Below are 26126 nucleotides of genomic sequence, written 5' to 3' on the forward strand. Positions count from 1 at the left end.
GGGTTGGGAATGGGAAACATTAGAATCCCCCGACTCAGTTTGGCTCAGGTGGGCTGAGGTCATGTTCCATATTCCCTTGTGACATAGATAGAGGTGCATTGACTCACTGAGTTTCCACCACCCACACAATTTCACTCCCTCAACAAGTTTCCCTGTAACTTATAGAATATAGAACATTGAAGAGTACAGCACAGGAAAAGGCCCTTCAGTCCAACACGTCTGCACCAAACATGTTCTGAGTTAAACTAGATCTCTTCTGCCTGCAGACTCATAAATTTCACCTCTTGCAACTGCTTCAACCTCAACTGGCACAGTAGCGTAGTGGTTAGCACAACGCTTTACCGTACGGGCAATCCGGGTTCAATTCCTGCTACTGGCTGTAATGGACCATGTGGTTTTCCTCAGGATGCTCCAGTGTTCTCCTTCAGTCCAAATACTTACAGTATCGGTTGGTAGGTTAATCGATCATTGTAAATTGTCCCGCGATTAGACTAGGATTAAATTGGGAGATTGCCGGATGCAATAAATAAATCAATGAGTAAATAATTTTTCCCATTCCAGGAACCAATTATTCATACATAAAATGCTGGAGGAACTCAGCAAGTCAGGCAGCATCTATGGAAATGCATAAACAGTCAATGTTTGGGACCCTTCTTCAGTAATGAAAAAGGGAAGATGCCTGAATAAAAAGTTGGGGGGGGAGGGGAGGGGGGCTAGCTAGAAGATGACTCGTGAAGCCAGGTGGGGAGGGCTGGGAAGAGGAAACTGATAAGAGAGGAGAATGCATCACAGGAGAAAGGGAAGGACGAGGAGACCCAGGGGTAGTGATAGGCAGGTGAGAAGAAGTAAAAGGCCAGAGTGGGGAATAGAAGGAGGGGGAGGCAATTTTTTTTTTCCCACCAGAAGGAGAAATTGATATTCATGCCATCAGCTTAGAGCTATCCAGACAGAACATGAAGTGATGCTCCTTCACCCTGAGGGTGGCCTCATCTTGGCACAACGGAAGGCCATGGACTGACATGTCGGAACAGGAATGAGAATCAGAATTAAAATGTTTGACCACTAGGAAGACCCGCTTTTGGTGGATGGAGTGGACGTGCTTGATGAAGTGGTTCTATTATTCATTGTGTAAAATAACTTAGCCTGCATATGTTCTTCTGACTCTTCCCCCCTCACCTGAAATGCATGTCCCCATGTATTTGATGTTTCTACACCTGGGTAAAAATTATGACTGCCTACCCTATCTATGCCTTGCATTATTTTATAAACTTCGATCAGGTCTGTTCTCTCCACGTTCCCATTAACTCCCTTCCGATTCTTATCCAACCAACACCACCCCAACCCCACCGTCCCTTCACCCCAAGGGGCAATTTAGAGGGGCAAATTAACCCACATATTGGGATGAGGGAGAGAAGCGGAGTTCCTGGAAGAAATCCACACTGTAACCTGGAAAATCCGCAAACCCTGCACAGACATTACCAGAGGTCAGGATTGAGCAGGACGGCAGACCAGGCCGCATCTGTAGTGATAGAACCAGAGTTAGTGTTTCAAGTCGATACCCTTCATCAGAACTGGATAATTTAGCAAAAGATATTTTGATTGAAATCTTACTAAGTTCTTCAAATGGATTCTAGTGACATTACAGGATTCATATGGGAATGGTTTAATTTAGAAACTGGTTTCTCTCAGAGTAGTTCGATGTACAGTACAATAGAAAGAAATATGTGATATTGCTGATTTTCCTTGAACCTCAAACTGCTCTGCTGTGTATAAATGTTTCTCACTTAGCAAACAAGGACATAACACTCAAGGTAACCATGGGGATGATTATTGTTAGTTCCCTATGTATCCATCACTGAAATTAGACCATTTCATTCAATAACAGAACTGTGACTTAATATTTTAAAAGCATCAGCAGATCACTGGAAGGATTAAGAAGGGCTAAAGTGAATAAATTGTTCAGATACTACATTTAACATAATGAAATGTACATTTTGGGAGCAATTATCAAACGAAAGATGTATCAAACCAGTTAAGAATATATTAAAAGAGATAGTCTTGGGGTAGGTCAATCAGGTTGGTTTTAGGGCGTGTGATTATAAGTAATAAGACAAAGGAGCAGAAATAGACCATTCAGCTCATCGAGTGCGCTCCACCATTCCATCATGGCCGTATGATTTGAAGCCTATACCCAATGACTTGGCCTCCATAGCCACCTGTGGCAATAAATTTCACAGCTTCACCACGCTCCGTCTAAAGAAATTCTTCCTCATCTCTGTTCTAAGGAGCTTCCTTCTATTGTGAGACTGTACTAGACTCCACCACCATAAGAAGCATCCTCTCCACATCCATTCCATTTAGGTTTTTCAATGTTCAATAGCTTTCAATGAGATCCCCCCCCACCAAACATTCTTCCAAGCTCCAGCGAGTACATGCCCAGAACCAAAAAGCACTCCTCATACATTAACCCTTTCATTCCCAGCATCATTGATCAAAAAACTTGCTCAAATAGATAGGTATTAAAGAGTGTCATGAGGAGTGAGTGGTAGGCGAGGAAGTTTAGAGAAGGAATTTCAGAGCAGAGGATATGGACAGCTGAAGAAATGACTAGCAGTAGTGGGGAAATTAAAAGATGGACAGGAGAAAAGAAGTATGTGAGTGTTGAGATTTCAGAGGACAACAGGACTAGAGGAGCTCACAGAGATGGCCGAACAATAGATTTAAAGTAATTCGTATATGGTTTAGGAGAGAATGAAAAATTCATAAGTCATAGACAAGAAAGTGTCATTAATTATTTTGATTTGTTGAATCTATGACACCAATTGATTTGTGATGATAAAATCAGAGCACTGTGGATCATCTTGATTAGGAAGGTTTTAATGTAAGGTCATCAATCTCTAACATTAACTTTGTTTCTCTCTCCTTCCTGCTTTCCCCTCCCCACAGTTGTTACCTGACCTGCATAGTGTCTGAAACAATATTTCATTTTATTTCAAATCTCCAGTTTATGTTGTACTTTGCTGTTGGAGCATAAAAGGGCTGGTAAAAGCGTAGAGTCCGGGCCACAGTCAGTGGAGTCAATGGCAGGAGTTCAGGATGAGTTTGTTAATGGAGGGAAAACATGGGAGGTTGGGGAGTCATTTCTTTCACTGAATACTCCAACCCAGAACCTGAACAAAATACAGAAGAGCATTAAAACTCTAGGGTTGAGACCAACTACACTAACTTTCATCTGATAATACACACAATGTTCTGTTCACTAAAATGCTGAGGTGGAGATAATTGGGAGCTTCAGGTTCCCAGGAGCAAACATCAACATTAGCCTGTCCTCGTCCAACCATGTAGATCTCATGGTCAAGAAAGCTCATCAGCTCCTCTGCTTCCTCAGGAGGCTAAAGAAATTTGACATGTCCCCATTGAGTCTGACCAATTTTTATTGATGCACAATAGAAAACATCCTATCTGAATGTTTCACAGCCTGGTAGGCAACTCTTCTTCAAGTGACAGAAACAGTGGACAGTCGTGGACACAGCTCAGCACATCATGGAAACTAGCTTTCCCTCCATGGACTCTTCTATACTTCTCACTGCCTCAGTAAAACAGCCAGCATAAGCAATGATCCCACCCAACCCAGCTACTTCCTCTTCTCCAATGTCCATCAGGCAGAAGATACAAAAGCCTGAAAGCACATACCACCAGGCTCATGGACAGCTTCTACTCTGTTGTTATAAGATGATTGAATGGTTCCCTTGTACAATAAGATGGACTCGTGACCTCACAATCTACCTTGTTATCATCTTGTATCTTAATGTCTACCTACACCTAACAATCTCTGTAGCTGTTACACTTCATTCTGCATTCTGCTATTGTTTTACCTCGTACTACAGCACATCAGTGCACTGTGTAATGTATTGATCTGTATGAACAGTATGCAGGAAATGATTTTCACTGTACCTTGGTATATGTGACAATAATAAGCCAATTCAAATTCCAATTCCCTGCAACCCAAGGACACACTAGAAAAATTCCATTCTCAAATCCAAAGTCAAAATTACATAAGATCTTCCTAATTGTCACTGAGGCTTCAGAGAAACCTTTCATTTATAGGGAAGATAATGTTTCAGAAAATGATGACTTTTTCCACAGGTCTTTAAACATGGGGAAATAAGGTACAGTAGTGTAGTGGTTAGCTTAAGCTTTACTATGCCATTTGTAAGATAGGGGTTCAATTCCTGCTACTGTCTGCATGCAGATTGTACATTCTTCCCGCGATGGAATTCATTTCATCTAGTTGCCCTGGTTTCCTTCCACATTCCAAAGGTGTACGGGTTAGTGTTGATAAGTTGTTTGCTCCACAACCATGCTGACGTTTGTGGGCTGCCTCCAGCACATCTCAGACCGTGTTGGTCATTAACACAAAACAATAGTCCATTACATGTTTTTATGAACAGGTGACAAATAAAGCCAATCTCTACACCTACCCTCTGCAGAGATGGTGTCCGGATTACACTGGTGGTATCTATGTGAAAAGTGAATCAGCACTCGCTCCCTCTCCTGTGTCTCTCCCATAAGTGCAAACTCCTTCAAGAATACCCTGCAAGTAGACATGAAACCATTGTTTAATCGGGTACAAGTCAGAATTGCTTCATCCCAGTCCTGGGGCACAGTGCACCTCATTGGGAGGTGTTGGTCTGCTGTGGAATGCACTGCAAAATGGCCACACCAAGAGCTTGTGGGGTGAATGATCACTTTCAGCAAATTGCATGGGTTCTGTCATGCTTTAATAGGTCGAAAGCTTGGATTTGCACCAATAAATTTCACCATAATTTTGTCCACGGTGCGGCCTGAGCTTTGGCATCTGAGCATAGTTCAGTTGGTGGCAATCTCACCTAAGAGTGTCGAGGATGCTTTCATGAGGAGAGCCAGGGATTTGAGGGCACAGCCTCAGATTAAAGGGACATCCCTTGAAAACTGCAATAAGAATTTTCTTCTGCCAGAGGGTGGTGAAAGGAAATTGTTGCCATGGAAAGGTGTGGAGGCCAAGTCCTTGGGTGGATTTCAGGCAGAGATTGATAGGTTCTTGATTGGTAAAGGGATTAAACGTTATGGGGAGAAGTCAGGAGAATGGGGTTGAGAGGCATCATCCATGAAAGAACGGCGGACCAGTCAAAGTGGGCCAAATGGGATTCTGTATCTAATGACCTTATGGAGACCCACTCCAGGGGCTACAGCATGATAAATTAGGCTTCTCTCAAAACTTCCCACCTCACTTCCTTTGCCTCCCTATCCCAGCAAGCAGCAGGAGGGGGCCTTATGGATGAGATATTAAACCAAAATTCTAGAAGCCAAAAGAAACTGCAGATGCTGGAACCTGGAACAACATACAGAATGCTGGAAGAATTCAAGTCAAATAGCATCTCTGGAGGCTGAAGGTGCGATTCATGGTTGCCACAGCTCGGGGTGTCAGAGTTCAGAGTTGAGTCCCAGTGTCCTCTGTAAGGAGTTTTCCCTTCTTTACCATGAAATAGAAACATAGAAAACCTACAAGCACAATACAGGCCCTTCGGCCCACAATGCTGTGCCAAACATATACTTACTTTAGAAATTACCTCCGGTTACCCAGAGCCCTCTATTTTTCTAAGCTCCATGTACCTATCAAAAGACTCCAAAAGACTCTTAAAAGACCCTATTGTATCCGCCTCCACCACCGTCGCCCGCAACCCATTCCACGCACTCACCACTCTCTACATAAAAAACTTACCCCTGACATCTCCTCTGTACCTACTTCCAAACACCTTAAAACAGTGTTCTCTCATGTTAGCCATTTCAGCCCTGGGAAAAAGCCTCTGACTATCCACACGATCAAGGCCTCTCATCATATTATACACCTCTATGAGGTCACCTCTCATCCTCTGTCACTCCAAGGAAAAAAGGCCAAGTTCACTCAACCTATTCTCAAACTCAACATCATAAATTGGGGGACTACTTTGTGGAGCACCTCTGCTCCATCCGTCAAAAGCAAAAATTTCCAGTGGCCCAGCATTTTAAATCTGATTCACATTCCCATTCTGACATGTCAGACTGTGGCCTCCTATGCCATGATGATGGCGGGGTGGAAGAGCAACACCTTATATTCTGTCTGAGTAGCCTCCAACCTGATGGCCTGAATATTGATTTTTCCCTTCCGATTAAAAAAAACCCCTCCCCCTTCCCTCTTCATCTATTCCCCACTCGTCCACTTACCTCTTCTCACCTCCCCTGGGTCCCCTCCTCCTTCCCTTTCTCCTATGGTCCACTCTCCTCTCCTATCAGATTCCTTCATCTCCAGCCATTTACCTTTCCTACCTACCTGGCTTCAACCCCTACCTTCAATCTATCCTGCTTCCTCTTCCCCCCAAATTTTTATTCTGGCATCTTCCCCCTTCCTTTCCAATCCTGAAGAGTCTCAGCCTGAAATGTCGACTCTTTATTCATTTCCATAAGCGTTGCCAGACCTGCCGAGTTTCCTCCAGCATTTTGAGTGTGTTTCTGTGGACTTCCAGCATTGGCAGAATTTCTCACATTTACCCTAGATCCCTTGTCAGGATAGTGGTGCCTCTGAGTTGCCCAGTCCTGAGTTTTACCTTGAGGTCACCAGGAACTGGTGAACCCAACAGAGGGGGAAAAACCTTGAGCTTTTTAAAACAGAAATTGTGTGCTTTCTACCTTAAATAAATGCCCATTAATTACAAACATATTGGAGACAGGGGACAAAAGGCTGTTTGACTGAATATAATAAAAGGAATCTCAAACAATGATATCACAGCCAGCCAAAACTGTAACCCAGCTAAAACCAACAGAAATTTAATTTGCTGGTGTTTACACAACACTGCAGCTCCCTCCATCCCATTGGTTGAAAGCCATCGTATTCGCAAGGAGCCACGAGTCTTTATGAATATGCAGGAGACACTGGAAAGATAGGACTGAGTGGTGGGAGGTCCTCCTGAACACCTTGTAACACACACAAGACACGAGAGGAACTCAGCAGGTCAGGCAGCATCTATAGAAAGGAATAAACAGTCGATGTTTTGGGCTGAGACCCTTCATCAGGAGCTTCCCGGCTTGCTGAACTCCTGCAGCATTTTGTGTGTGTTACTCTAGATTTCCAGCATCTGCAGAAGCTCTTGTGCTTCTGAATACGTTGCTATTTAAAGTAGATCATAGTGCACTGGCAGTTTTATTTGAGGAGATTAGATTTGATGGGAAGTCAATAAAATAAAATAAGATAAAACTTTATTTATCCCAAAGGAAATTATTGAATATACTAAAGAAGCACTTACATGGATATACTGCGTCCGGTGCTCCCGATGTGGCCTTTTATATATTGGCGAGACCCGACGCAGACTGGGAGACCGCTTTGCTGAACATCTACGCTCTGTCCGCCAGAGAAAGCAGGATCTCCCAGTGGCCACACATTTTAATTCCACATCCCATTCCCATTCTGACATGTCTATCCACAGCCTCCTCTACTGTAAAGATGAAGCCACACTCAGGTTGGAGGAACAACACCTTATATTCCGTCTGGGTAGCCTCCAACCTGATGGCATGAACATCGACTTCTCTAACTTCCGCTAATGCCCCACCTCCCCCTCGTACCCCATCTGCTACTTATTTTTATACACACATTCTTTCTCTCATTCTCCTTTTTCTCCCTCTGTCCCTCTGAATATACCCCTTGCCCATCCTCTGGGTTCCCCCCCGCCTCCCCTTGTCTTTCTTCCTGGACCTCCTGTCCCATGATCCTCTCGTATCCCTTTTGCCTATCACCTGTCCAGCTCTTGGCTCCATCCCTCCCCCTCCTGTCTTCTCCTATCATTTTGGATCTCCCCCTCCCCCTCTCAAATCTCTTACTAACTCTTCCTTCAGTTAGTCCTGACGAAGGGTCTCGGCCTGAAATGTCGACTGTACCTCTTCCTAGAGATGCTGCCTGGCCTGCTGCGTTCACCAGCAACTTTTATGTGTGTTGCTTACATGGACATTATTTGGATTTCATTGGAAGATTGGATGCTTTCACCATGTGGCACTCCCAAAGTGGGATTAACCCTTCCAGCTCTGTGTTGTATAGTGCCTTCCCCACTTGACTAGCTTTTAAACTGCTCCTTCAAGTGTAGGACACATCAACGGGAGCAACAACCAAGGAGGTCAATCGAACATTGCACTGAAGTCTCAGCTGAGATAACATGGCCAGAGCCTGGCGTGGGGATCGTCCCCATGGAATCAGAAATACTTTACTGCCAGTAGATGAAGCATACCAGAATTGATAGTCATTTGGTGCCAAGCATAAAACACAGGACCATACCATCACAGACAACACAACAGCAACCAACAATTTACAAGAGAATAGTGCAAACAGCCATGAGCAATCAACAATTAACGCAAATGCCAACACTCAAACTTAAATAAATGTGAACATATGAACAGACTAAATAATTACCAACAGAACAGAGAGAGCAGGAAAGACCATTTAACGGATGTTGTGCAGGGACAGTTAGGGCATTACATGTGAGTTTTGTTGAAAAGCTGGATAGCTACAGGGAAGAAGCATTGGGGATGTCATGTCGTCCTGATGGTGATGGACCTGTAGTGTCTCCCTGATGGCAATTTGGTGAATAGGTGACTGCCAGTTTGAGTGGCCTCCAAGAGGACCACAATCTTGTCGTGGCTTGGAAGCTTTGGTGCCTCAATGACCCGAGAGCTATGTTGACTGGGGTCAGGGCTTTGTGCTTTGGCTCTCGGTAGGATCACCCATGCCAAACAGGTCAAAGGGTAGAGGCCAGACTTACAGTGATCCACTGGTCCTCCAGGTTTTGGGGATCCTGACTGGTCAAACAAAACTGTTTGGGAAACAGCAATGAAGAATCCTTCTACATCTGTGTATGATGGTATTCCTGAGTCTCCACCTGGGACTTCCATGACAGAGAGGAAGCTACTGACTCGATGAAGGAAGTCGTGAATGCCGCCAGAGATGGAGGACCTTCATTACCGCCCTAAACGCCAGCAGCATAACGAGCAAAAGAAGTAGTTGTTTGGGTGAAGTCAGCAGTAATTTTTCTAGCTCTTTTCTTCGCTGTGGTGATGAACAGGTCTTTTCTTGCCAGTAGCCGTCAGCCAATGATCTTCTCCACTGAGTGAACCACTTGCAGCAACCAGGACTTGGAGGGGGAAGAAGCGGCAGAAAGCCAAATGGTGATTGGGTGGTCATAGCACTTTCAATGATGGCTGAGTAAAAATTCCATCAGAATACACCCTGAGATGCTAAATTTTCTAAACTGGCATAGGAAGAACAATCTCTGTTGGGCTTTCCTAGTGATGAGTATAACATGCTCATCTCACTTCAACGTAATGGTAGTCCCCAGGAATTCCAATGACTCAACCACAGACATAGCTTGACTATTAATTTCTGGGGGGGGGGGGGGAGGAGGAGAGTAGGGATTTGTTTGCAGAAGTCAAACCTCATCTCCACTGTCTTGATAGTATTAAGCTCCAAGTTGTCATGAGCACATCTGTCTTTGACGGTAGGTTACATTATTATCGGGGATCAGACCAACTACAATCCTGCCATCCATGAACTTTAGGATTTGTCTGTGGAGGTACAGTCATAAAGACATAGAAAAGTACAGCACAGAAACAGGCCCTTTGGCCCATCTAATCTGTGCCGAACCACTTAAACTGCCTACTCTGTTCATTTGTACAAAGTGAGAACAGGAGGGTTGAAACAACACAGCCCTGGGGAGAGCCTGGGCTTGTAGACATTGGATCAGGCAAGTAAGAGCCCAGCCTTACATACTGCTTCTCTGAACTCAAAACTGGACACACCACAAATTGTGCCAAACCAGTTACACACCACCTACAATGGCTGTGCCAGAGACATGACACAAGTCTTTGATTGACCTCTTTGATTGTCGTTCCAGATGTTGTTGTATACTGTATACTTAGAGGATTTTGCTTGACTTGATTAACTTTGGCTAGCTTTGGAGATTCTGGCAAGGACTTCTGTGATAAAGTGGCATCAATGTTCAATTAGCTAAAATGTTTTTAATGAGATACTATGGAAAAGAAGTCTGACAGAAGGCAGATTTATGGTTTTTATTCCATACCTCAGTGCTTGGTCCAAGCTCAGTCCCGTGAAGTCAAAAAATCGAAGGTACTCCTCAGCCACCATCTTACTGAAGTCATTACTGAAACAAGGAGAGAGTAAAGATAGACAAAGGGAATGAGAGGAGACAAATAACCTTGAGAGAGGAAGAGATGGACAGAGCAATTTACAGACAATAAAAATGAGATGGCGCATTTACAGAATGGTAGACAGGAGGCATGTGAGAGTGTATTAGGGAGACAGAAAGAGAGAGGAGTATAGGGAGAAGAGTGTCATGGGAAAAGAGGAGAGAAGAAGAGTAAAATAGAAAGTGAGAGTCAAAAAAAGAACAGGAGAAACAAAGTGGGAGGGGAGAGGAGAGGGAGAAAGACATTGCTGGATGAAAGAGAAGCTGGTGCTCAGAGCAAGAGAGAGGAGAAAGGGAGAGGGGCAAAGGAAAAGGAAATAATGACTAATGAAAAACAATGGGAAATTCAGAAAGGGAGGAAGAGGCAACAAAGAGAAAGGGAGGAGAATTACAGAGAAGGTAAGAGAAAGTCAGAGAAAGAGGGTGAGGATGAAATTGACGGAGAAAAATGTTGAGTTTATTACCATATACACTACTATGGTGAGGTACAGGTACAATGGAAAAGTTGCTTGCAGCAGCATCACAGTCACGTAGATTCAGAGAACATACAGGAAGGAATGAATACTGAAGGTTGACACACGAGCATCATAAGGATGAACTTATGAGGAGTGGAAAGCTTTTAATGGGGACAGGGGCCCAAGGGACAGAGAGAGATGGGATTATAGACAAAGAAACAGAGATAGGCAATGAAACACACAGAGATGAAAAGAATACATAAAAGATGAGAGAAAATAATAGCCACAGATAAAATACTTGGCTCACAGTTTTGCAAGCTATGTGTTAAAAATGGTTATGTTGAGGAGGAATAAAAAAGAGGGAGAAAAAATTGGATAGAGAGGAAAGGAGAATAAGAGGAGTATGGGAGGGCAGCTGGGAAAGAAAGGAGGAGTTTGGAGATTTGAAGCCACCGAGAAAAAAAGTTAATTGTCACAACAGGCCAGATCTTACTGGCAGCAGTCTTCCCACACCCACACCTACCTGGACCAAACTACAAGAGAGTTTGGTTCCCCCATCCCCTTCCCATTTCGCCCACCACCATCTCATGGGATTTCAGCCATGTGCCCTCACCACTTCCACAACACTCTTGACAGTTTTTAAAAGCTGGCAAATACTTGCCTTCTCAGTCTTGCCAGCTGTAAAGCTTGTGATTGATTTTCAATATCTTTAAAATGCCTCTGACATTGTTATAATCTATTCGCTGAAGCAAATAGCTAAAATAAATTATTAAAAGAGCAGCTTCTTGCTATTCCTTTTTGATTCCTGACCCTCAATCTTAAAATTCCTAATGAGATCAAGTGATAACACATCCGATTCCAGAACAACATTAGAACAGGATCCAAGGAAATTGCACAGTAGAGGATTCCTGCAAAACCAGGCTCTACTATCGGTCTCCAGATCAAGTGAATGGTTAGATCTGGCCTTCTGAATTTGTCCATGAGTTTAGGTCTTCAGCATTTGGCCATGGTCGCTCACATCCAGGTTTTTATTGCTCTATAAATGCTTTGGAACCTCTGGCATTAGCCAGTAACATCTGGATGTTGTAAAGCATCGAGACAGTACGCACTGCTTGACGATAAAACCACTCAGTACAGTAATTCTTTAACTTCAAGTGTTTGGTTTGAGTTGAGTACAGAATAGTTTGGATAATCTGACTGAAAATTCTGGCAAAGAAAAAAATCATTATAAGGTTCAATAGAAGAACTAGGGAAGTTTATTGTCAGTTGTACTCAATATTAAATCTTCCTGCTTTCTCTTTTCCAGTGGTTCCTCGAGGCTTTCACTGCAGTTCAATGATGAAGATAATGTGGAACCATAGAAGCTTACGCAGATGAGACAGGAGGTGTCTGGCTGGGAAGTGGCTCTTAACGTGATGTGTTCATTCCATTCATTCATTTATTTACTTACTTACTTACTAACTAACTAACTAACTAACTAACAAACACAAGATCTCTGCATGCTCCTGACTCATGGCCCTCCAGCCATTCGTACTATAGCTTCTGTACTTCTCCAGGAGTCATTAGAAATGGATTTTTTTCCAAGGATCCTTTAAGTGCATCCTTAAATCTTTTCCCCTGTACACCTAGTAATCTCTTCAGAAAAGAGTATCCACTTTTGGAATCTGGTGTCAGGCTAACTAATGGCATGGTCTCTCCAATGGAGTCAAGTACCTCTAACCAGGGCTTCTGCTAGAGATATTGATGTAGGTTTACGTATCCTTCAATGGAATTTAGTGAACCTGATGAAGACAGTGTTGGCTGTCTTTCTCTAATGTTATTGGACATAGATCAGTATAGCACAGTACAGGCCATTCAGCCCATGAAGCTGTGCTGATGATGTAGGTTGTCCCAGTCTCATAAACATCTAGGAGGGAGGGTTCACTAATGACCAGAAGACCACGAGTTTTGTTCTGCAACTGCAAAGGCACTGGTAAATGTTGCCAATAATGCTGGCCTTCCCAAGGTGTCAGTAATGGTCCACACTTTCCAGACTCCCCTGAGAAGCATTGCTGTCTATGGGGATGTTGTACAGGGGTCGGAGATCGCTACAGGACCTACTATGGTGGATATTTAGTATTAAGCCTATCCTCTTGACAGTTACATTGACAAGTCTGTGAGGAATTTCTTTAGCCAGAGGTTGCTTAATCTGTGAAGTTCATTGCCATAGGCAGCTGTGGAGCCCAAGTTGTTGAGTACATTTAGAGCAAAGGTTCTTGATTAGTAAGGCTGTCAAAGTTATGGGGAGATGGTAGGAGAATGGGGTTGAGAGAGAAAATAAATCAGCCATGATCAAATGGCAGACTTGATAGGCCAAGTATACCTATATTGCTTCTATGTCTTACGACTTGGAACTTAGATCCAAAAGTGTGCAAGTAAACATCAAATGTAATACGTACTATAATATTAAATAAGTTCCTTGTAATCACACCATGTTGCCAGCCACTAGATGGGTGCAATTAAGCACATATATATTTCAGCTCCTTCCTGCATCCAGCCCTATTGACATGTAGAGGAGGATCTGACTGCATTGTAATCAACATGTCCAACTTCCTGAGATTATTATTTTAAAAAATAGGACGTTTGCAGTAATGTAGCTGGACAGACGAATTGGTTAAAATGCACTCCCTTTCCTCATGTGAACATAATATAATGCTGGCTGCATGTTGCATCCTGTTTTTTAACTCACCCAGAGGTAAGCTTTTTTTAAAAAACAGAGAGTGGTAAGTGCATGAAACATCCTGCTAGGGGTGGCAGTGGAGGCACATACTGTACATTAGGGACTGTTAAGAAATTCTTAAACAGACGGATGGTAGATAAGTAGAGGGCCATGTAGGAGGAAAGGATTAGATTGATCACAAAGATTACAGAGTCAGCACAATATTGTGGGCTGAGGGGCCTGTACTGTGTTGTAATGTTCAATGTTCTAAGTTCCATGTTCCAGAAATTTGATTCAATTGACCGACAGCCCATCAAAAAGAAAATCACTGCCTTTGCCATTCTTTCCAATCTTCCTCCCTCTACCCTTTGGGTTTCCAGCTCTACTCACTTCTTCCCCAGGTGTCGAGCCACATCTGACCTCTTGAACCCGTCCAGGTAATAGAGACGTTTGGCCAGTCGTTTGGCAGCCTCTTGGTCAGTCTTGTTGCCATTGGCCAAAGTGTCAGTGCTTCCCAACGCCAGCTGTTCAGTACTGTCCATCTCGGACTCTGAGTCCACCACCAAGTGGTTCAAATTGCTGTCACTGGGAATAAGCACATCAGAAAAGTGAATGAAACCAGCTTTTGTGTTTGGTTGCTGCCTTTCTCATAACTCAGTCACAAATAACTTCACTCACCTCAATGCTGAACTGATTCCACAACCTACGGACTCACTTTCAACAACTTATAAACATGTTCTCAACATTGTTTATTTATTTATTTTTGCACAACTTGTCTTCTTCGGTACATTGCTTATTTGTCAGTCTTTATGTATAGTTTTTCATAAATTTTATTGTATTTATTTATTTTCCTGTAAATGCCTGCAAGAAGATGAACCTCAAGTACATGGTGACATATACGTACATCGATAATAAATTTACTTTGATAAAAGCCTGGCAATCTGAAGGAAAAAACAGAATAATGCTTAAATACTTGGCAGGTCAGGCAGCATCTGTGGAGAGAAAAACACTTGGTGTTTAGCGTCAATGAGCTTTCAGCAGAACTACAAACGTAGAAAGAGTTGGATTGTTTTTTAAGATGCAGGGTAAGGGAGAAAATGGGACAACTAAGTGGTTTGTGAGATGTAGAAGGTGGGAGAGATGAAATAGTTGATAGTGACAAACAAAAGAAGGAAAACAGGAAAACTGAGGAATCATTTGGTGGAAGGTCACATAATAGGCCCATAATTTACTGTATCCCATTCAGGCATCTCCACTCTTGGCTTCTTGTGATTTTTTTAAATAAAGTTTAATATAAGAATGAATGTTGGGTTGTGTTGTTCTTCTATCTTGGCAATCCATTTGCAACCGTTTTGTCGCCATTCCAGGAGACATTATCAGTGTACTATTGATTGTGTGTCCTCCGAATGCTTGGCCTTTATCTACTCATCTATCAACTGATTGGTCGTCATCACGGAAACTCAACTGTCTAGATACTGATTCATTGTGTGGCAAACTCTGTGCGTTGTGGTCTGGAATTTTGCCCGCATTGGATCGAGGTCTATAATCAGCTGATTGATAAGTATATAAAGGCCATGCATTCCGAGGACACACGACAGATAAACAGCATACCGATGATGTCTCCTCCAATGGTGACGAAACGTTCACAAATGGATTACCAGGATCAGAGAACAACTCAACCCAACCATCAACCACCTGGGCTACACATTTTCCAAGTTATTTCAATAAGAATGAATAACACCACCAAAGCTTTTGATAAAACAGATTATGAGTTCCCAGGTTACAAGTAATGGTGTCTTTTACTGATGGCACCTCTACAACCTCTTCCATCAGGAAGGACAATACAACAGGAACATGTGGATTCCACCAGCCAACTTTAGGTTGCCTAGCTGACTTGGAAACATTCTGCCATTCCTTTGTGGCCTCTGAGTTGAATCCTGACAACTCCCTCCCCACAGATTGGAGGGGTTAACCAGAGGAATCACAGCAATTCATGGAAGTTTCTTGAGGGTAATTGGGGAAGGGTATTAAATGCCAACCTTGGCAGCAATACCCACGTCCATGAAGTGACTGAAAAATCAATTCCACCTACACACATCTCAAACTTTGGCACAACCTTCAGAAGAACCTCAAACACAAGAATTTAATTTTGACTTATATTCTTGGCAAGTACGATGGTCATATTTTGCAAGTGTCCACATTGACCAAATAACCAGTCATTCTATTTTTAACTTACTTGATTGATTTATATTAAAATGCTGGCACGAATTACACAGAAGCCATTTCTGTTCCTCAAACAGTTTTTTAGCACTGGTTACAGTTGTGTGGGTGAGAGTTACCTTCAGTGACAGAACACAATCTTAATTTAAATCTTTGAAGCAAATGACAGCATAGAATTTCCTACTATTACATACAAAAGTGACTTTGTGAGAAACCCTTATCAGGTCCAGCAGCATCTGTGAACAAAGAAACAGAGTTACCCCTTCAGGTCAAAGACCCTTCCTTAGAACAGCTGCCTGAACTACTAAGTTTTTCCAGCATTTTATGTTTTTGTTTAAATTTCTGATGTCTGTAGTGTTTAATTTTCAATATTATTTCTGATTAGACAAATTTTCAAACAAGCTGCAATGGAAAAAATGGACTACTTTTCTAAATTGGTTCAGATATGAGATGCAGTAGCTATGGAATCCATGCAGATTAACTGGTTACTGAAAAATCTTGTGAAATAAGCAGTTAAAAGGTAAACATGGAAAGATATACACCAACACTCTGAAATACCTCAAAGTACCACCCACACAATGCATTAATCTGATGTGTAGGATGTGGCCTATAGTTGCACACAAAGTGCCCTCAGACAACATAGTCCTCAGAATGAAATGGATAAAGGCTACATTCAGTAATTTCATAGAAAAGGGACGGCAAAGTCATTGCAAACATTACAAAGCAGTGGTGGAACACCCACTTCATCAATGGACAGTTCACAGAAAGCACCCCTCTCCCATCACCTTTGGAAGATGGCTATTTATTCCAAACATTAAATGCCTTATTTGGTTTCTAAAGCACTTCGGAGAACCACCTGGACAATACAAACACCGATGTCAGTATGCTGTTCATTAACTATAGCTCAGCATTTAACACCATCATTCACACGATCCTGATTGATAGGTTACAGAAACTGGGCCTCTACCTCCCTCTGCAATTGGATCCTCGACTTCCGAACTGGAAGTCCACAATCTGTGCGGATTGGTGATAATACCTTCTCCTTGCTAAGGATCAACACTGGCACACCTCAGGGGTGTGTGCTTAGCCCACTGCTCTACTCTCTCTGTACCCATGACTGTGTGGCTAGGCATAGCTCAAATACCATCTCTAAATTTACTGATGATACAACCATTGTTGGTAGAATCTCAGATGGAGACCAAAGGGTGTACGGGAGAGAGATATGTCAACTAGTGGAGAGGTGTCACAGCAACAACCTTTCACTCAATGTCAGTAAGACGAAAGAGCTGATTGTGGACTTCAGGAAGGGTAAGATGAAGGAACACATACCAATCCTCATAGAGGGCTCAGAAGTTGAGAGAGTGAGCAGTTTCAAGTTCCTGGGTGTCAAGATCTCGGAGGACCTAACCTGGTCCCAATATATCGATGCAGCTATAAAGAAGGCAAGACAGCGTCTATACTTCATTAGGAGTTTGAAGGGATTTGGTATGGCAACAAAAACACTCAAAAACTTCTCTAGATGTACTGTGGAGAGCATTCTGACAGGCAGCATCATTGTCTGATATGTGAGGGTGAGGGGTTATTGCACAGGACCGAAAGAAGCTGCAGAGGGTCGTAAATTTAGTCAGCTCCATCTTGGGTACTAGCCTACAAGGAGTGGTGTCTCAGAAAGGTAGCGTCCATTATTAAGGGTCCCGAGCACCCAGGGCAGGCATGCCCTTTTCTCACTGTTATCATCAGGTAGGAGGTGCAGAAGCCTGAAGGCACACACTCAGCAATTCAGGAACAGCTTCTTCCCCTCTGACATCCAATTCCTAAGTGTACATTGAACTTTGAACACTGCCTCACTTTTTTAATAGATATTATTTCTGTTTTTGCAGAAGTTTTAATTATTCAATATACATATACTGTAATTGATCTACTTTATTTTTTTCTTCTATATTATGTATTGCATTGAATTGCTGCTGCTAAGTTAACAAATTTCACGACACATGCCGCTGATAATAAACCTGATTCTGACTCTGATATCACAGCCAACACAAGAAACTTGACATCCCCCTCTCTCTTTCACAGTTCTGACGAAGATCTGTGGGCCTTAAACTTTCCACAGATGCTGCCTTACCTGCAAAGTTTTCCAAGCATTTCTGTCTGTCCTTCAGATCCCAGAATCACCCATTTCTTCCTATTAGGCACTATAGACCATTATCAAGTGCAGTGTTGGTGTTTGCAAAGATTTAAAAAAAATAATTGGACTACACTTTACTGGTAACACATGGATGATGCTTTATTGGATTCTGTTCAAACCCTTTGACATGTGAGGCAAAAGATATGTGGGAAGTGTTTACAGAGAAATTCCCCACTGATTAAAAATAAAATTTAAATACTTCCTCCGTGGTGCTCTGGCTGATAAAGCCTCTTATTAATTGATTGCTACTCAGGAAGCAAGGCAAGGGAAATGTATTAACAGAGTTTGTGATTTTTGTAATATTGCAAGACTTGTGTGCTTATGGTTAGTCAACATTTATGGCATTGCAAATGACATTTCCTTGCTTGGAGTAGCTGGGTTAGTCCAAACTCAGTTACCAATACATCAATGAATAATTTCTCTGAAAGCGATTGAGGAGGTTAAAGAAATGCACATGCGTGGATTACGGTAGCTAATTTACTCTTTTTTTTTGAAGTTAATTCATTCATACAATGTAAATGCTGCTGATATCATCACTGTCCTCAATATCTTTAGCTAAGGAGGCATTTCTCATTGCTACCATCAGAGAAGAGGTACACAAGCATGAAGATCCACACTCAGTGTCTTTATTTGGGAACAGCTTCTTCCTCTCAGCCATCAGATTTATGACCGTTCCTTGAACACGATCTTGCTTTACTTCTTTTACACTGTCTACCTACCTACCCATTTACTTATTATTGTAACTTATGCAAACAGCTACTTGCGAAAGACATGATAAGACACAGAGGTCATGGTCACCAACTGCAACTAATGAAGACTCCAGTTGTGACGCCTAGTCGCACAACTAGACCTGGATTTCCCAGGCCAAGAGAGTAGAACTGCCCCAGTGCAATGGCTTTTCTACATTAAAAAAATCTCCTGCCTGCGTTTCATTGTCATCGTCAACTACGATGGACAACTAACCAATCATTGTAATCATTGTCATTATACTGTGCAGCTGCCACAAAGCAATAAATTTCATGACACAAGTCAGTGATAATGAACCTGATCACATCGGTGAGTCTGAAGGTACACACAGAGGATGGCAGATCATCTGGAGTTAGATGGGCTTCTACAGAAATCCAGTGCTGGCTACATGATCAGTTTTACAGAGACCAACTTTATATTTAATTCCAGATGTTTAACGGTTTGAAATTAAATGCATTAGCTTCCTTGCTTCTAGATCAATAGGCTAGAACCCCAGTTACTAATCCAGTAATTGAACCACTATACAACTTTAAACCATGCTTATTTTAAACAGGAGTGAAGATATCACACATATCCACTCCAAATGAGTGGCCTATCTGCCACCCAATACCCTTAAATAAGACACTTTACTGTATGTTAACTCCTTTCCTTTGGTACTGTTGAACAGGACTGTCAGTGAATGAAGAAAAACATGTGTTTCTGTAGCACCTCTCCTGTGCACAAGGTCTCCCACTGCTTAATGCCCAATGAAGACATATGCACAGTGATGTGCCGGAGGCAACCAGCAGATTCTCATATCGCACTACGATGTAACAAGAGGCTATTCAGCCCATTGTATCCTGGGAAGCAGTCAGACCAATCCCATCTCCCTTTGTTATCTGCTTTTAACATGCTCCCTCTCATACACTCATGAATTTCCCCCACCGCTCTGTTTCTATTACCACCCATGTACATGAGGGGTAATTTTCAGCAACCAGTGCCTTTCCTTCTTGAGGATGTGGGAAGAAACTGAAGACCACCCCCCCCCACTCTCTTTTGTTCCCTCTGCCTCACAGTTTCTCTCAGCTCTGTCACCATGTATGGCACCCTGCCTCAGCCCCCCTTCCTCTTCTACCCACCGCATACCTCCCTCATCTTCTATCTCCCTCTGCCTCCCTCCCTCATCCTTGACGTCTCCCTCTACCTCCCTCATCCTTCACGTCCCCTGTGCCTCCCTCACTCTGTACGTCTCCCTCTACCTCCCTCATCCTGTTCATCTCCCTCTACCTCCCTCCCTCCCTCATTCTGTACATCTCCCTCTACCTCCCTCCCTCATCCCGTACATCTCCCTCTACCTCCCTCCCTCATCCCGTACGACTCCCTCTACCTCCCTCCCTCATTCTGTACGTCTCCCTTTGCCTCCCTCTCTCATCCCGTACGTCTCCCTCTACCTCCCTCCCTCATCCTGTACATCTCCCTCTGCCTCCCTCCCTCATCCCGTATGTCTCCCTCTGCCTCCCTCCCTCATCCCGTACGTCTCCTTCCCTCATCCCGTACGTCTCCCTCTGCCTCCCTCCCTCATCCCGTACGTCTCCCTTGACCTCCCTCCCTCATCCTGTACATCTCCCTCTACCTCCCTCCCTCATTCTGTACATCTCCCTCTGCCTCCCTCTCTCATCCCGTACGTCTCCCTCTACCTCCCTCCCTCATCCTGTACATCTCCCTCTTCCTCCCTCCCTCATCCTGTACATCCCATCTGCCTCCCTCCCTCCTTCATCCTGTAGGTCCCATCTGCCTCCCTCCCTCCCTCATCCTGTACATCTCCCTCTGCCTCCCTCCCTCATCCTGTACGTCCCATCTGCCTCCCTCCCTCATCCCGTATGTCTCCCTCTGCCCCCCCCTCATCCCGTACGTCTCCTTCCCTCATCCCGTACGTCTCCCTCGACCTCCCTCCCTCATCCTGTACATCTCCCTCTGCCTCCCTCCCTCATCCTGTACGTCCCATCTGCCTCCCTCCCTCCCTCATCCTGTACATCCCATTTGCCTCCCTCATCCTGTACATCTCCCTCTGCTTCCCTCCCTCATCCCGTACGTCCCATCTGCCTCCCTCCCTCATCCGTCTCCCTCTGCCTCCCTCCCTCATCCCGTACATCTCCCTCTGCCTCCCTCCCTCATCCTGTACGTGTCTCCCTCTGCATCCCTCCTCCCTCCTCCTTTACGTGTCTCGCTCTTCCTCCCTTGCCCTGTAACTGTGTCTTTCTGCCTCCTCTTCCTCTCTCACTGTCTCCTATTCCACCCTTCTCTCTCCCCCTCCGCTTCTACCGCCCACTGCCTGCCTTTCTCCGGTTCCTTCTCCTTCCCTGTTTGGCCACCCCTCGCTCTCCCTATCGGGTATACATGCCAGATGTAATACTTACTCCCAAGCCCATTCTCCGAGATGTTGTCCACTCTGTCATAATCAGTGCCGCAATTAACCAAAGAATCACAGCGTTCAGGCAAAGAAGCATCCATATGTTTGCTCACTTCACTGATAAGGCCGTTGACACACGAGCTGCTTCCACCAATACATATGTTTCCAGGTGACAAACTCCACCCTCACTCATGCCTTAAACCAGAGTCATAAAAGCAGGTAATTTACATTTACCAAGCTCTCTTTCACCATCAAATATTAACTGGTCTACTGCCAAGAATAAAGGGCTTCTCTGTCACAGATATGGCCGTGTTGTGGAGAACAACTTTGGTCAATGTTTGCATGGGTTGAATTCCTGTCCCTCCCTCTGAGCAACAGCTTGTTTCGTTCAGCGTGGCACACAGACAGCAGCAGCCTGTAGGGTGAATGCTATAGAGGCAATTAATGATTAAACAGCTTGAGGAAGCTTCCGTTTAACCAGTAAACAAATGAGACCAGTCTTCGTACTTTATAGGAAGTAAAAAAGGTGGTCCTTTCGGCCCTTTGAACTTGCTCTGCTATTTAATAAGATTGCAACTGATACTGTCAATGTTGCTTTCTGATGACCATATTCTCCAATTCTCTGAATGTTCAAGATCTAATTATAATAACAATGAGGCACAGCCTCAGAATAGAAGGGCGCCCCTTTAGAACAGAGATGAGAAGGAATTTCTTTAGCCAGAGGGTGGTGAATCTGTGGAATTTGTTTCCACAGACAGCTGTGGAGGCATTGGTTATATTTAAAGCAGAGATTGCGAGCTTCTCGATTAGTAAGGGCATCACAAGTTATGGGTAGAAGGCAGAAGAATGGCATGCAGAGGGATAATAAATCAGCCATGATGGAATGACAGAGCAGACTAGATGGGCCAAATGGCTTAATTCTGCTTCTATGTCTTAAGCTCTTAAAAGCCATTTACGCAGGTGCATCTGGATGCATAACGGTTTGTCATAGCAACAAATAAGATGCTCCTTGGCATCTCATTGTTACCATCTGGAAGGAGGTACAGCAGCCTGAAGGCACACACTCAGGGATTCGGGAACAGCTTCTGCCCCTCTGCCATCCGATATTCAAATTGACATTGAACTCATAAACACTGCCTCACTACTTTTTTATTTCTGTTTTTATATTATTTATTTAATTTGGTTTTTTAACATACCTATGTACTATACAATTCTGTTTTTTTTCTATATTATCATGTATTGCATTGTACTACTGTTGCCAAGTTAACAAATTTCACAACGTATGCCGGTAGTATTAAACCTGATTCTGATTCAACATCGCAGAGAGTAATCTTGGGCCCAACACTTTGATGTGTTAATGCATTGATGAAGAAGGCTTGCCACTAGCTATCGAGTTAGAGAAGATTTAGCAAGTCACCAAAGCCTCAAGCAAGTTTCTACAGATGTATAGCGGAGAGCATTCTGGCTGGTTGCATCTCCACCTACTGCAGAGGCTCCAATGATCAGCATCAAACGAGGCTGCAGAGGATTGTAAACTCAGCCAGCTCTATCACAATCACGAGCCTCCCACCATCCTTAAAAGACGGCGCCTCAAGAAGGCAGCATCCACCACCCAGGGGCTTCACTATCTACGACATGCCCTCTTCTCATTACTACCACCAGGAAGGAGGCACAGACATGCACTCAAGGTATTAGGAACAGCTTCTTCCACCCCATCACCAGATTTCTGAATGGTCCATGAACACTATCTCCCTATTTATTTTAACTTACAGTAATTTGCATGTTTTATACTGTACTGATGCCTCAAAAGAAGAAACTTCACAACGTATGTCAGTGACAATATATGTGATCCCAATTTTGATCTGCCCTCTGCAGATGACTGCAAGAACTGTAGAGCGTTGTGCTGAGCTATGTATGTGTGCATCACGGAAACTTGCCTACCCGCCATCAAGTTTTGTCTACACTTCTGCATGAGTAAAGTAGCTAGCCTAATCTAGATCCTACTCACTCTATCTACTCCCCTCTTCCATTAGAGGATACAAAAGCCTGAAAGCAAGTACCACCCGGTTCAAACATACCTTCCACCCAACTGCTATCAGACTATTAAATAGTTCCCTAACACAAAATAATCTGCAGATGCTGGGGTCAAAGCAACACTCACAACACGCTGGAGGAACTCAGCAGGTCGGGCAGCATCTGTAGAAAAGATCAGTCGACGTTTCGGGCCGGAACCCTTCGTCAGGACTGTAGAGGGAAGGGGCAGAGGCCCTATAAAGAAGGTGGGGGGAAGGTGGGAAGGAGAAGGCTGGTAGGTTTTTGGTGAAAAACCAGTAAGGGGAAAGATAAAGGGGTGGGGGAGGGGGAGGGGAGGCAGGGAGGTGATAGGCAGGAAAGGTGAAGAAGGAACAGGGGAAAACACAATGGGTAGTAGAAGGAGGCGGGACCATGAGGGAGGTGATAGGCAGCTGGGGGAGGAGGCAGAGTGACATAGGGATAGGGGAAGGGAATTACCAGAAGTTGAAGAATTCTATGTTCATACCAAGGGGCTGGAGACTACCTAGACGGTATATGAGGTGTTGCTCCTCCAACCTGAGTTTAGCCTCATCATGGCAGTAGAGGAGGCCATGTATGGACATATCTGAATGGGAATGTGAAGCAGAGTTGAAGTGGGTGGCTACTGGGAGATCCTGTCTGTTGTGGCGGACGGAGTGGAGGTGCTCGACGAAGCGGTCCCCCAATCTGCGTCGGGTTTCACTGATGTAGAGGAGGCTGCACCGGGAGCACCGGATGCAATAGACAACCCCAACAGACTCACAAGTGAAGTGTCCCTAGTATGACAAATTGGACCCTTGACCTCACAATTTATCTCACTATGATCTTGGTCCATTTTGATTACCTGTGCTGCGCTTTCTCTATTGGTGTCAAAATGGTTGTTGTGACGCGTCTAGTGTGGTAGTGTTGTGGGTAGTGCTTGTTGCTCCGACTTTCAGCTTCCACTGCTGGTGAGCAGACTCGCGAAAAGGGGGGCCGGGTGTACAAGCCTCTCCCTGCCAGTACACAGCCTCTCCAACAGCAAGCCTCGTGCAGTGCCTCCTCACTGGCAACACATGGAAACCGAACTCCTTTTGGACTCAGGCTGAACAACAGAGGATGAGGAGGTGGTCTGGTCCCTGCACACATAGCACACAGGCCCACTGGCGTGTGGACGTGCCCTGGTGCTCATGAACCAGATACCCAGCTATGGACAAATAGCCCCCACTGCCTTGCGGACAGCCTCAGGAGAGACAAAGGCTATGGGAGAAAACCCAGACAGCAAATCCAGGGTGGAGCCCCTAAGGTGGCTGAACGTCATTGAACATCCTCCTGGCAGCTCCTGTAGCCAAACATATTGCTTCATAAGCTTTCCTTTGGACTACGTTGGTGAGGGCAGGAGGGGGATCTTGATGACTGGGCATCTCAGGATCCTCATACCTTCCGCCCAGGCCAATGATGATGATCAACATCACTCATTGTCCTTTGAGACAGACAGAAGCCAACCACCACTTTCTCTATAGAAACATAGAAAACCTACAGCACAATACAGGCCCTTCGGCCCACAAAGCTGTGCAGAACATGTCCTTACCTTAGAACTACCTAGGCTTACCCATAGCCCTTTATTTTTCTAAGCTCCATGTACCCATCCAGGAGTCTCTTAAAAGACCCTATCGTTTCCGCCTCCACCACCGCCGCTGGCAGCCTATTCCACGCACTCACCACTCTCCGCGTAAAAAAACTTACCCCTGACCCCATAAAAATCACCAAATCTATTGCTGTTAGATTTTATTTTGCTTGTTTTTGTGAAAATAAAGTGTAATCGCTATAGAGCAAATAGAACTTTGTTTCACCTTGTTCTACCTCAATGCACTGTGTTAAGGTTTTATCTGTAGAAACAGTATGCAAAACAAGCTTTTCACTGTATCTCAGCACATGTGACATGAGTAAACCCGATTCCAAAGAACAGGAAGGACTGAGAGGAATATGGCCAAACACAGGCAGATGGAACTAGCTCAGGTCAGTACGGCAAGATTGGACGAAAGGCCTGTTCCCATGATGTATAGCTCTATGACTTTATGCCTTCATCTTGGCCCTAAATATGCCCAGGAAATCTGAATCCACATGGTAGAACCCCCAATCAGAGGTGGAGGGGGCTTCCTCCAGCATCTCCAATTTCCTCCCACATCCCAAAGCTGTGTGAAGAAAGCCTTGTCTGTCATTAACAAGGGAGTACTGCCACAAGAAAGCTGCATCCACCATCCAGGCCATACTCTCTTCATACTACTACCATCGGGTGGAAGGTACAGCAGCCTTATTTTCCAAATTTTCCAAACCACCAGGGTCAGGAGCAGTTAATACCCTACAACCATCAGACTCCTGAACCAGCGAGGGTAACTTCACTCAGTTCAAGTCTGAACTGATTCCACAACCTACAGACTTACTTTCTAAGGGCTCTAAAATCATGTGCTCAGTATTATTTAATTTGCATAATTTGTCTTCTTTTTCACATTGGTTGGTTATCAGTCTTTAAGTAAAGTTTTTCATAAATTCTATTGCATTTCTTTATTTTGCAGAAAATGCTTGCAAGAAAATAAATCTCAAGGTAGTCTATGTGACATATATGTACTTTGATAATAAATATGGGGAGAATTTAAAAAATGGGATCAATGTCAGATTAGAGTTAACAGATTGTTGATCTCAGTGTGGATTTCAGGAGCCGAAGGGTCTTCTTTCCACACTCTATGAATCTACGACTCATTTATTTAACATCAAGGTTCTGACTAGGATCCACTCACCCTCCCAGATTATTTTGAAATTTAAGAGAAGAATCACAGCATGCGACCAGTCAGTGAATATAGAAGTTATTGGGATGTGGGGTCAATACAACCATTCATCAGGGATTAGATGAAATTCAAGAGAAGAACTACGTGACGCAATTAGTTATTGAATATAAACGTTATTGAGATGTGCAGGCGGACAAAACCATGCATCTGCGGTTAGATTCCGCCAGATCTTTCAGTAATACATCAAGTCAAAGTTAAGAAACTGAGCTTTTTCCAGTAGATACCTAGTGCCTTCAGCAGAGAGCACTGCACAAAATGACTTACAACGTAGGGTTGCAAACAGAGAAAGGAGG

At 43.9% G+C, this 26126-nt stretch overlaps 1 protein-coding gene across 5 annotated transcripts in view; it reads right to left on the reverse strand.

The window, feature by feature from the left end:
- The window catches only part of LOC140212122 (PH and SEC7 domain-containing protein 1-like), a 249095-nt gene that overhangs the window by 82718 nt on the left and 140251 nt on the right, over window positions 1-26126 (reverse strand). For 3 of the 5 annotated variants that reach the window (XM_072282690.1, XM_072282691.1, XM_072282694.1), the window contains 3 exons: window positions 13806-14000; window positions 10137-10217; window positions 4482-4594 (listed from right to left, as the gene is read on the reverse strand). In XM_072282690.1, coding sequence (XP_072138791.1) covers window positions 4482-4594; window positions 10137-10217; window positions 13806-14000 — 389 coding nt within the window. Of the gene's footprint in view, window positions 1-4481; window positions 4595-7319; window positions 7383-10136; window positions 10218-13805; window positions 14001-20963; window positions 21309-26126 lie in introns of those variants that run through there. The other 2 variants (XM_072282692.1, XM_072282693.1) reach the window with 2 other exon arrangements.

Source organism: Mobula birostris, chromosome 18 (assembly GCF_030028105.1).
Source record: "Mobula birostris isolate sMobBir1 chromosome 18, sMobBir1.hap1, whole genome shotgun sequence".
NCBI lineage: Eukaryota > Metazoa > Chordata > Chondrichthyes > Myliobatiformes > Myliobatidae > Mobula > Mobula birostris.